Genomic DNA, 13,504 nt, shown 5'->3' with positions numbered 1-13,504 from the left:
TATACCAGATTACCTTGATTGTACCTTCATGTTTTCTTGTTGTAATAAGCCACTGCACTAAACGTAATTGATCTTTGAATCTTGTCTGCCTCTTTAATTTCTTTCAAGATGGCTAATGAGTGAACCACACGAAACTTGCAATGGGTACATTTTCAACCTACTGTTATATCAATTCGGACTGAAAACTTAGTTCCCAAATGCCTTGTTTGCATATATTTTGAAATGGTCTACTATGTATTGTTAAACCAGTGAAGGCACCAATTAATCATAGATGTACAATTTCATTTTAATGCTGTGCATACTCATTGCTGCATTTTTCATTGCTATAGGTCAGTTGGTAATGGTCAATTCCCCCGGGCCAGAACGTGATCTATTATGGTGTCTAAGCTCGGATGACATACCTGCTCCAACGATGAGGACATCAGCACCATCCACAATGGCACCATTTGGTTCCATGTCAAGCACGTTACCTAGCACCCAGAGGACAGTATGCTCCGAGGTGACATCAGTGTTGCCATTGGATGGCTTTGTTTTGGCTGTTGAGGAGGTGGTGGAGGTGGAGGATGACTTGGGGGTGCAGGAGTCAGGGGAGGTGATCACGGGGGATGAGGAGAAGGACATGGAGCTGGCACTCCAGAAAATGGTGCGCAAGGGACCAAGAGGGAAGAGCCCTGATGGCTCTTGGATGATCGACCCTCCACCAGCTGTTGAGCAGCACTTGCACCCCCCACGGAAGTATGCAGTCTTGACCAACAAGGTAACAGACTAATCAATTGGGTTACTTAGTGGTTTTCATGTATCATTTATCCTCATAAATCTATCTATCTAATCACTAGAAAAGGCTGAGGCAAATCATTTTAGTTATACCCTATGCCATTCTTACTCATTGTTTCATAATTCTTCTTGAGAGGATTTCAACTTTCTTTGAGTCATTCGATTAGTAAACTTGCCCCAAAGTCATGTTGGTGGATAAATTTTTAATTGTCCTTGTAAATATAAAACTATATTTATTCAAGGAGGACACAAATGGTATTAATTCACTGATATTTCCCCTTACATAATATCTGAAAATCAGGTACTGCCTCCATTAGTTCTTGGTGCATTTCGAACAATTGTTTATTGCTGTAGAAATTATCAAAGATGCATTGGAATTTTATTTTAGATATTGTTGCAAGGGAGAGTAGAAAGGCTTCAGCTAAAGATGATTGGTGTGCCACAGTAATGCAGTAATTTTCAGTTCATAATATTCCAGGGAAAACTCTGTAAATTGGCTCATCAATGAAATAACTGTTTTGTCCTGTGCCCCATTTGATTCAAATGTATTTCAAACCATGCTGACATATTGTGCATGTAATGGGTAATTAACATATTATTAATAAACCAAAAGAAGTCTCCTTTGAAATGAAACAAATTTACTTAATTCACAATCCTCACAATTAGGCTCTTACATGAGGGTGAGCTAGTAATTTGGTCATAGATGGGTATTTAAAGAATTATTAATGAGGTACTTTCAGGAAGTGCAATTGAATTTTTCTACACAATTCCCAGCAACATGTGTGCACTTATCCCACCCTTTGCCTGTGCCTCTAAACACCCTGAATGAGTCTTTGGGCTGCTGCCTCAGCCACATAGACCATTCAATTCGCATTCGGTGTCCCCACTGCCTGCAATATGTTTCCAGCCGAGGATGATTCTTAGGAGACTAATTGGGTGAGTGTCACTTGAGACTTAATTGGGGCTGTTAGGTAGTGATTGATGGAGTTGTCATCCTTATTTGTCACTTCTTTCATATTTTAAACCTAGTGAGGTGTGACTATATCATGATGAAGCAATCTCCTGTAGTTAGTAGACCTGCATATGTCCTTCAATAAGCAGCTCAGAACATCAACAACTCTAGTGAATACCTAAATGCCAACAAGTTAAATTGTGCTCCCATTTAATGAAATTTTCGTAAGCCACTCATTAGTATTTTTGGCTTTCTGAAACAGTTTTAAACTTATACACTTGTACTTTCACTTCAATTCTCACTTATGTACTTTCACATATATTTTTTACAAAAAAAATAATTCAGAAATATGGATCCATTATGTATGTTAATGCTAAGAACTCTGTGAAAGTTATAATTTGCAATAGCTGAGAAGAATTGATTGAATTATTTAGTATTTTATTGATAAAATATCAGCTTATATTTTCCTCTTTTGTAAGTTTCTTAGGTCCAGTGTCTTGTACACTTCATTGTTAGAATTAAATGATGAATTAATTCTGCACTTTTTTGCACCATTCTTGCAAAATTCTTGAGATGCTTTTCATGCTCATTCTTATAATAGTCATAGCATGTCATCGCCTTCTTATTGACAGTTCTCGCATTCAAGATGACTTGCTTATTCCCTCTGTGACTGGCTATAGGAATTTTAATTATCTCTCACTCAGGGGATACACCTGGTAAGCAAGCCCAGACCTGTTGATGTCCTGCACCGTCTTCTAGTTGATGCCAAAGGACCAGACAGTCAGGGTTTAAGGACATTCTTCACTGCAGCCCCTGACCAAGCTGGAGCCACATGCCTGTTAATAGCTTGCCAAGGTGCAGCTCACAACCCACAGGTAGGTTTGGTTGATCTCTTGACTAAAGTTGCCATTGACTGCTGTTAATTGCCCTTAGGTCTATTTCATGGTTTATTTATGTGCTATCTCGACAGCCATGCTCATATTCTGATCAGCTACTTCAGGTAAGTGCTTATGCAATTGTTTTAGCAGAGGTAGGATAACTGTTTGGTCAGGTTCACTCTCTGATTGGCTCATTAGCAAGTGTGTTGTGTTGCAATGAGAAGTAGGATTATGTGACTCATTATTATCAGTAATCCATTGCGACTCTGCCGTATCTATGACACACAAATTCCTCTGCCGGGATCCTTGTTGGAAAAGGTTAATTCTGAAGTCAGTTACAGCATTCTTAGGTCAACTTCCAAGTGTAAAAATTTACTCTTGTTTTGTTAAATTTTCTACACTGGGAGGTAACCAATTCCAAAAGTTGGATTTTGATCAAAATGATTAAATGTAGTTACTGCAGTAAAAACCTAATGTAATCAACAATGGCGATAGTTTGGCAAATATCAGCCATCACTCTTAGAAGTAAACCAAATAGCTGTTTTTCTTAGCTTAAAAAGCTTAGTTGACCTAATAATCATATATAGTTGAATACTTCTACTTTCATGTGGTACCAATTTTTCACATGTTCAATTCAGATTTGTTCTCATTAGGAACCCTGTGGAATGTGTCTCATCTGCTTTTCCTAGTTGATAGACTATGAATGAGCAATCGAATAGTATTATGATTTATTTGGTTTGTTTAGAAGTGAAAGACGACATGCATTGGCCAGTGAAAGGAATGTCCTCACGTATTTTGGTATGTTCGTCCAGGAGGGTTTTTCATTCTTTCTCGCCATTATAAAATTTATTTGCAATGTCCACAATTTATGTAAAGACATTATTGAGTTTTCAATGTTTCCACTGCAAAATTCTTATTATTTTGTGCAAATTTGATCATTATCTCATAAGATATCAAAGTTTTCAAAAAGGTGAGCTAATTTATTTAAATTCCTTGAATTTAAACGTTATGTATAATCGTCAAACAAAGCTTCATATGATAGAAATGGGGAACATTCACATTATTTTATTAATCTTGCACAGAACTTCTCTCTGCATGACCACTTAATAATGATATGTCTTGGTCTAAGATAGTGAAAGAAACTATATGTTAATGAGCCATGATACCATATCATGCCATTGAGTTTCAGTGACATGCATAATTTATCCGTAGTGAAATGCAAGTAAATTCCTGTGTTCTCGTTTGGGGTATATCCTTAGCTTCATCTAGTGTGATAAATCAATGTACAGGCAGTCAAAATACCTAGGATTTACTGCATATCTATGATTCTTGCCCATCTTCATTTATCATTTGCGTTGATACTGGTCATTGTACGATAGAAAGCCTAACATAATGCTGAGGTAAAACCCCATTCTACTTCCTCGGAAAAGTACTTATTCTATAACCTAAATCATGGAATAATTAATTTAATGTGGCAGTACCAAGGGGCTTTACTTTGATATGAGCTGGTTCCTCCAAGTAAAACTGTTTAATTAAAAAAGTAAACTGCCAAGTTTAACATAACTCAATCGTCCCCAAGCAGCATATTACGATTGTATGTAGTGGTACAGAAATATTCCAGGTAGGATTGAAAAATTTTTACGTAAGGAAATACAAAATAAGGCGAAAACATGGGAATCCTAATTATTTATTATTGTATTCCAATTGTCTAATATCATCTTATCCGTTTCAGGATGGTTGCTAACAATTAGATTAACTTGTGGTTTTATTATTCATTATAAAATTTACTAACTAACATTAATGAATTCTCATATTTTAAGGCTTGAAATGTATGAAGACTCACATTTTCATTTCAAAGAGATGCCAACTTAAATGCTAGATTGGTTCTTAGGTACTTGGCTCATGACAGTGAAAAGTGGTGTGAATATAAAACCCATGCATGATATTGTGAGCTCTCTAACTGTATTTTCTGACTTTCAGGTGGCTGAGTGGGCTTCAAGAGCATTTTTCATGTACGGTGGTGAACCTGGGGGGACTGGACTGTCCCAGCCAGCAGTGGTAGGGAGGTCACAGCAGGTGACTCCTCAGCAGTCTCCAGTGTCCCCATGTTTCTCCCCATCTGCTTCAGCCTTGCCAAGAGGTATGTCCGAATTTCTGTCCTTTGTTGCATGGTCAACAACATTTGAATTCTTTAGATTTAAAATTGCAGAAATTCTGGAGACCAGAAGAAAGAGTAGTTATAAAAGATTAATGTGATTACAGTGAAATCCCTCTTTTAGGTTTTTGTGAGGGAACAAGATAAAAGAAATGTCTATCGTTGGGAAATGTAAATTGAGGGAAATAGCAATATGCAAGACCTAAAGGCAGTAGGTTTTGTAAGTTATTACAAAATCATTAAATGGTAGATAAAGGCTGACTCATTTTCACTAATGCCTGATGCATTAATGATATTAACCATCCTTTTAATGATAGGAAAGTATGCAAGTGAGTAAGCAACCCCTAGATAGAGGGGTGTAGGCCACTTTTAAGTGTGGTAAATAGATTCATCCATACAACACTAACACTCCAAGGTGAGGAGGTCGCTTTGGGTTCATTTCTTTGGTGGGTTAAGCATCCAAAGTTGTACTTCTGATACCTATCACGTATTGTATGCCTCTGGCATCTGGTGGAAAATTCTTGTTGCATGTGGTACAACTGGGTATCATTTATTCATGAAAATAGTTATACACTATTGGTGAATTGTCTCGTAACCAGCTGAAAGGTAAAGAAAACTTAGTTATTTAGGAAATTCAATAGAATGCATGGTTGCTAGAGTGTTCTCTTACTGACCAGAAGATCTTGGTAGTGTGATAGCTAATGTGGTGACTTCTCACCTTGAGGGCCCAGGTTCTAATCTTGGAGTGACAATAATATTCTGGTGTATCCCAATTTAGTTAAGCAGCATTCCGCAGACCATAACAACCTGCAGACAACTAATGTGGGTCGTGTTGCTTTCCCGAGACCTCTCACCATTTTTCCCCGCTACCAATCATCCCAATCCAGTCGTCTGCTTTGCCAGGAAAAATCATTTTACTTACTCTTTGGGACTGACCCCTATGTTGAGAGCACGTCAAATATAGTATGCCATCTGATGAATGGAATGGTAAACTTGGATTCACTTAACACTTTTAGTTAGGAGTAGACTTATACTGATACTAAGTTTCTCTCCAGCTAAGGGAAAGTAAAGGTAATAAGGAGTGGAATTCTTTTCAAATAGACTGAAAAATTGTTTGGAAAGAGAACTGAAGATGTGCATGGTCATTGTTGAAATTCTGACAAAAAAGAGAAAAGTAGCTTGGGGTCTAGTTGGTGCAGTGGCTAGTGCACTGGCTTCCCACGCTACTGGAGGTCCTGGGTTCAAATCCCAGAGGTGTTTGGATTTTTCTAAGGTAGCCCAATCCCTTGTTGCTTGCCTTGTGGAAAGCACTTCTAGTAGAGTACTCTTGTCTGTCAGATGGGACATTAAACTCTGAACTCCTTGTCATATTTCATTTAAGACTAGGTTAATGCAAATACCAATACACCCTTGCATACATATTGGTATTGCCAATGTCAATTCCTCTGCACCCTTCAACAAGCAATAAAAACCCTAATAAATTGCTCACCAATCCCTAATGGTGCAAATGACCTCATTTGTAGGTTGCCTCACCTTATTAATTACTACTACCCATAGATTCCTTCCTATTTTGATTTAGCAAGAATCTTCTATGTGAATTATTCATGTATTACACCATTGTGTAGCATTTGTTTGTGATCACGCTTGTATGGATGCATTCATTCTAATACTGTGCATTTCCTCTTCTTGTTCAGGGTTTAACCCGACCAGTGTGTCCACTCCAGTGTCATCAAACATTGCGAGTTCAACAATGCAGCAGTCTCAAGTAATTTCTCCCTTAGCCTCGCAGTCATTTCCTGCTGAGGTTCCGGGTAGTGTGGGATCCCTGAATTACTCACACAAGCACAATTCACTCTATCTCTTACTTGGTCGCTTACTTCGGCCCATTTGGAACCTCAAGATGGTGCACAGGGTCGTGTTGCCTGGATCTAGGTTGAAGGGGGTTAGTATAAATAATATGTGTGTTGACTTTTTGGTATTACATAAGTAAATCCCTCACCCAAAGAGTACTTCAAGTGTAGCAGAATGTTTTTCCAATATATTTTATTGTGTAATGCAGCTTTCATCAAAAGTAGACTTATGCTCTAATAGCTTATTGTTATTAATAGAATGCCTTTGCTAATTTTGGCAATTATGAAAATATCATCATCCACTTTGCAACATTACTTCACATATCAATCAAATTTAGTTTTTCACATACCAACATAGAGTAATTTTTATTTAGCATAGAATTTAGAGCTTATCCTCTAGTTAGATAGCTGTTGGCTACTTTTTTTAATTTTGAAAACTTATTTTTATTATTCTTTTGTTGTCATTGTGTAATGCTTTCTTGCTTCAGATGGTCAGTGGGATTCTGACTGAAGAACTTAACTCGGCCTTGGAACATTTGCATCGCCTGCAGTCCTTCATTGGTCAGAACAACCAGCTGATTGGTGCAGGCACTGGGGGAGCTCTTGGAAATATAACGTAAGTTTATATTATCCATTATGATTACGTAGTCTGTAATTGGTTCTTGAGCTCCAGTCAATGTTAATACTCTTGGTTCAAATTCTATCACTTTGTTAAAATCTGCATTTTTTATATAAGCAGGAAATATGGTCTAGATATAATGCAGAAACTATCCTTTTTCATTTCATGTGAATAATTCAAGTATTTAAGCTATGTAAAGTGATTTTTTTCTGTTTTTCAGCCATTTTTTTATAGTAGAATTATGGATTTACAAGAATACATAACTACCATTAAGTAAATAGCAGAAGGTATATTCCTCAGAAAGCTAAACCAATCACCTGGTCAGGAAAAAATAATTGACTGGCCAAAGACACTTTAAAAAGAGGATTGCTAATGCAAATTCATATTCATCGTATGATAGTTATTAAAATAATGGAGTGTAGATAGTTAATGACTTACTTGTTGCATATAAAAATTATATATTTGCTCGCCTTAAAGGAGAATTTTTATGAGTCCAAGGGCTTATGAAGGTGAGGGAAACAAGAAAGGGAAAGTAGGGATGGTACAAAACTGTTTGAATTAAAATATTATATACTACTGATAACTTTTGAGTTGGTGGCATTAAAAACTTTTCAAAAAAAGTCGAGGAATTTCAATGATAGATCACCTGAATAAAATGTATGCTCACAAAGTTTACATATATATTTTTTTTCGACTATTTCTTCTCTAGCCAAGAGCATTCCCAGACATTTATAAGGAAGGTTTCTCTGGAGAGCAGTGGAAGACAGCCAAACCGACAGTCTGGCCAAATGATGACCTCTGGAGGATGTGTAAATGTTCAGTCCGTAGAGCGTAATTCCTTGGAGGCTCTCCGAATCCTCCTCTGCCTCTGCTGTGAAGTTTTAGGCCTCTGGAAAGTCCTCTGTTTGCATCACTTGCATGGCATTGCCAGCATACTCTCTCCAGTAAGTTTTAATCCTCATGACGGTGCCCTTTTTATTATGAATGGTTTCAGTATGGTAATCGCATAGTCAAACGTATGTTGGTTCAAGATTTGAATCAAATCACTTTATTGGGTCTTGAATTTCAGTTCTGTGGGCTTCTAATTGCATAGAGCTTGGCAGCAACAAAATTTTTCATTATTAGATAGTATTTTCTTCTGCTTTCATTGTAAGTGAATAATAGTATGACATGTTTAAGCATTATTAGTCATCATCTTGGGTTGTTCTGCCACGTAGAAGGTTCATTTATGGTTGACCTCCATGCTTGCCTGTCCAGAGTGAGTCTCTTGGTTTCTTCATCCTTTTTTCCAATATAAACAAAGCATTATTAAAACTGTGTTTAAAATTTAAATTCCCATTTTTCTTTTTAATCGCATAATTTTGAATTGGATTTAATGCTAATGGATACAAAATATCATAAAAAGTGTCAAATTTAATTTGGACTTAACTCTAAAATTGAATGGATAAAAATAGGAATTAGTATTCCAAATTTAAATGCGTTTAAGGAGGATTTAGTTTCAAGAATCAATGAAAACATATCATAGGTTAGTTTCAATCAAATTTTGAATTAATCTCATCTATATTCTTTTTTTCCTTTTTGGGTCATATTTTGTTTAATTTAGCATGCATATGCAGTTACACCAACAAATCATCTTGTGATGACTGTGATAAATATTTGAGGGTTTTTGAAGCTTTGTATAGCTGAGAAAGAGATGTTTTTTGTCCAAATTTGTGACATTACTGATAAAAATGTGTACACTATTAGAACATTTGGAAAGAAAGAGGAAAAAACAGAGAAGTCAGGGAGAGCATATCAAGTTTTTGAAAGTAGAATCATCATTTTTACTTGATTTAATATTTTAAATCTAATAACCTGTCCTCTTGAAACATTTCCTATTTTTTAGTCATTAAATTGTTGTGATTCTTGTTAGCCCACAAGATGATTATATATTCTTGTGGAAAACCAAGTGCTATGCTCTCACTTAAGAAAATATCTTATCCAGAATGTGTCAAATGCCATTGTTTGATTATAAATCACCTTTTCTGACTTCTTTCTAGAAACTCTATGAAAATATAAGGGTAAAAACAGTTAAACAAATTCTGAAATAGAAGGATAAGCAAGCCTTAAAAGTTGATTTTCTCACTTCTGTCTCAAAACTTATTTTCAAATCTCAACATCCCATCATCAGGATTTTCTTTAAGAAATTAAGATTACTTTACTTTGTTATAGTAGAGAACTATATTTTGCGACACAAATTAAAATCATGTTTCCTTTATTAATGAAAAGAAAGACATTGTTTTCACTTATTTTGTAAAGTGTTGAGAGCAAGCATCAAAAAGTCGTTATGATTTATTTATTGATTTAGTAACCTTTTACCTATTTATAGTTTTTTTTGCTTTGTCCATAAGTTCCAGGCTTCATTAATACCAATTAATTTTTTTATTTCCAAACTTAAATGTCATATTTATGGGCAGATTCTTCTGTGGATTAATCTCGAATGTGTGTGGTGATTCAATTCTGACAAGTTTATCATTTATTTTGCAGGAGCAGCAGAATATTCTCTGTCAGCTAACATTCCGTGATATGGTGCTTAATGGCCAAGAGCTATGCTCCATTTTAATTGAAAACCTCATAAATAGGTTAGTACTGAAAATAGATTATTTCATAAATTAAATTCAAATATAAGTATAAAATTTTCTGTACTGAAGTACTGATTAGTCATCTTATTTATTTGCTTATAATTATTAAGTTCTCCTCATCTCATTCATTTCAATTCATAATAGTTTCTTATAGCTAGATCTTTGGATAAATAACTTCCCAGAATTGTCCATATTTCCATTTACCTTAATTTTACTAGAATAAAATTTGCTAAAATTAAACTAAAACCTTACAGTAAATTTACGAAACAGTCACTGTGTAAGTAGGAGTTTAATTGGAGATTTTTTTTTCCTGTCATTTTTTGTTTTACAATGGAATTACTCTGTGGCTCTGTTAAAGTAACCTCATGTTTCAGGGCTAAGGGATTCAAAAACGTTTTTGGAACATTCAGATTTATGAATGATAATTTAAAAGGACTGGCCATTTTTATGATAGTATATTTGAATAACAAGGTTATCTTGGCCTATCTGTTCAAATACTGATCACATTAACTTGGTATCAGTATTTTGTTTTCTATACAATGCTTTGAAAAAAAAAACACTTAATTGGATAGAGATTGAAAGGTGTGTAAATACCAGCTTAAAGTTTATTGGCAGTCTATAAGGAGAGCATGTACAGAAATTGAGTGCGTGTAGCAGAGAACCTGATTACATTTTACCTTTTGTGAGCAATATAAGTAGAGAATTGCCAATAAATGGTATTTTATTGCATTAATCATGTGCATTGGGTTTTTCTTTATGCCTCAGCTTGATGAAATAAGGAATAGCCAGGAAACCACGTAGCCCTAGTTTATTTTTAAATATATTTTCGTGACATAGTTTTTATTTTATTCTAAAATAGTCTTCATAAATATATTTTCTTTCGGATGAACAAAACAAGAAAATTTAATCCTGTAACAATAATTTTCAAATCTCCTGATGGAAACTAAATTCTTTTATATAATAATGCAAAAGTAAAATAGTGTATGAGTAGTTTCAATGGAAATAATTCTCAGATTTCCTGATCTTTTTCAATAGTATTTTTGCAGCAATGCCACATGCTGAAGAAATTGCTACTACCACTGTTGGTAGATTTTAGAATAATTCTAATCAGTTCATCTACTCTCTACAAAAACGCTGTCTAAAATTTCATGCTGCTCTACTTATTATATGTTAAGTTATTTTGTCAACAAAAAGCTAATTACCTACATATGTCCCTCATTAATGCATAGCAACCTTCAAAAAATGGTCAACATATGTTCATGGGCCCTTAAAACATCTATTTCAATTAAAATCCTTAAGCCTAATTTTTTCATGAAAACAATACTTTTTCCTTTACTATGTGCAGAATATGTGCAAATGTGACTAATTACAGCAGGTATGGGGAACTTAAGGGATGTTTGCTGTGAAAATGGTAAAGGAAAGGATGTGAAGTAGATGCACTGGTAATGGATTTAAGTATGCAAGGCATGTTACAAACCTGTTTCATCACATTCAAAGGAATTCTCACCAACTAGCTTTACAGGAAGAGAATTTTTTTCTCAAGGGAGGCATCAGAGAAAGTGTTAGATCAAGGAGATTCAAGACTAGGAGTATTAAATTTTCAGCGAAAAGAAAAATATGACCACATAAATATGACCGGTGGCATTGTGGCTTATATTTCTCTCAAAATTTCAACACTTTTAAATTGGACATTTAAAACGGTGGTCCATAATTCGATAGTTCAATATACCATTTTGTGCCCAGTTTATGTACTACTTTCTTTCAATCAATGGTGAAATATAGCAAAATCAGCCATGAATTAATAAAGTCATATATTTTAGTTATTTAGGTGATCGTGCTTCTGTTGATGCCATAAGCTCAAAGCTTAGGGAAGTGTGCCCATCTCTGTACAGGCAAGAGGATGCTGCCTGTTCAAAGGTAAGTGCAAGAATGTATTTTTACCTTGTCATACGTTGTATCTATTATTTAACTCTCAATTTCCAAGACGGAATATATATTGGAGCCTTGATTAGCAAGCCTCTCACTAAGGAGTAAAAATAGATATTATTTTAAAAGTCATTCATTTACAAAGCAACAGTTTGTAGAACAAGTGAGGAGGAGAATAGTTTTCCTGGAATGATTGTGTTCCTGCTGCTTCAGTTTGTGTTTAGCACTCATTCCACTGGCATCACAGTGTTGCTAGTGGTCACATATTTTTTCAAACTTGTGTTCAGATGTATTTTTTTGTGTGAATCTTTTGTGCAAAGTGGAGTAAAATTTAGTACATAGTTTTAAAAAATGTCCATGAAGAAAAAGCGGCAAAAAAGACAGCCATAAGAGAATTAAAATAACCATTGAAATGAAAAATAAAAATCTTTGAAAAGCGAGAGTGAGGCGTGGGCATGGCTGATCTAGTACAAACATACAATCGGTCTACATTAATAATTTTCACTATTCTTAAGAACAAGGACAATATAAGGGAGATAGATGTTTCAAAGGGAGTGACAAGAGCATCTACGCAACAGTTGCCCATTCTCAACTATGTTGAAAGGTTGCTTCTCATATGTATGGAATATTGCTTCTCATGTGGAAAAGCAATTTCAATGCAACACTACAGTCATGAGAATATCATTTGAGAGATCGCAAAACTGTTTTTTGGTGACCTCATGAAGAAGATGCCAGGGTCATCTATGGCTGAAGAAGTAGTATTTGATGGGAGCTGTGGGTGATTCAAGAATTTTAAGAGAAGAACCTGTATCCACAGCATCGTGAGATATGGTGAACCAGCACAAAGGCAGTGGACAATTTCAGTGGCTAATTCAAGAAGTTGACGAAATGGGTCTCTACTGGAAATAGATGACGAAGCAAACCTATGTAAGAGCAGAAGAGAAAGCATTTTCCACTCTTAAGTCAATGAAAGACCATCTTAAGATGCTATTTTGTGTCAATCCTAGCAGCGATTTGAAATTTTAAACCCTGCTTGTTTACCATTCAAAAGCTCCACGAGCCTTCAAGAAGCATAAAGTTCAGAAGGCTAAATGTGATGTGGAGGTCATGGGAAAATGTTGCATCGTCCATTGAGAAGCATCGCCTTAATCAAGCAGTGGTTATGCGATCAACAAATTTATTTGATGATAATACTGTCTTATGTTCCAAAAATTTTGAAGGATCAGCAAAAACAAATGTCTCTAGACAGCTTTCTATTAAAAAGAATTGGGAATATATTATAACTAATAAATAAATTATTTTGTTTCTTTTTTGTTTTCTAAAAATCAAATTCACATTCCAGGTTAATTCCTTCCATGATGGAAGAAAAGATGAAGGGGATTTACAATCTTAATCTTTTATTTTTCTCTAAATCAGCTTAATACATAATGTATTATTTTGGCATGGAATGTGTTTTTGTATTTAACATTAATTTATGTAGCAAAAATTATTTCATAATCTCTCCTAAAAACTGAACTATTAATCACTTGCATTAGAATATGAAGTATGTTGTTTTCTAGAAGTCTCATTACTTACCAGGTGAAAATATGTTCTCCTACTTTTTACCAAATCATATTTCAATAATTAGAAGTTTAAAATTCATTAAATTTGACTTCATATCAAAGAGTAATGAATATATTTTACATGAATGAGCTATTCATACTCTTGGGAACTAGCAAAAAGTAAAGTG

The 13,504-nt window shown here is 34.9% G+C and overlaps 1 protein-coding gene across 1 annotated transcript in view; it reads left to right on the top strand.

The window, feature by feature from the left end:
• The window catches only part of Nup154 (nuclear pore complex protein Nup154), a 43,875-nt gene that overhangs the window by 10,362 nt on the left and 20,009 nt on the right, over window positions 1–13,504 (top strand). The window contains exons 10-17 of the mRNA XM_071595295.1: window positions 330–757; window positions 2,431–2,601; window positions 4,585–4,744; window positions 6,454–6,701; window positions 7,098–7,225; window positions 7,938–8,172; window positions 9,755–9,849; window positions 11,670–11,766. Of these exons, the coding sequence (XP_071451396.1) occupies window positions 330–757; window positions 2,431–2,601; window positions 4,585–4,744; window positions 6,454–6,701; window positions 7,098–7,225; window positions 7,938–8,172; window positions 9,755–9,849; window positions 11,670–11,766 (1,562 nt within the window). The remainder of the gene's footprint in view (window positions 1–329; window positions 758–2,430; window positions 2,602–4,584; window positions 4,745–6,453; window positions 6,702–7,097; window positions 7,226–7,937; window positions 8,173–9,754; window positions 9,850–11,669; window positions 11,767–13,504) is intronic.

Source organism: Hetaerina americana, unplaced genomic scaffold (genome assembly GCF_022747635.1).
Source record: "Hetaerina americana unplaced genomic scaffold, ioHetAmer1.1.p SCAF_7, whole genome shotgun sequence".
Taxonomy (NCBI): Eukaryota; Metazoa; Arthropoda; class Insecta; order Odonata; family Calopterygidae; genus Hetaerina; species Hetaerina americana.
Note: the sequence above shows the minus strand (reverse complement) of the source record. Positions and strands in the feature narration are given on the sequence as shown.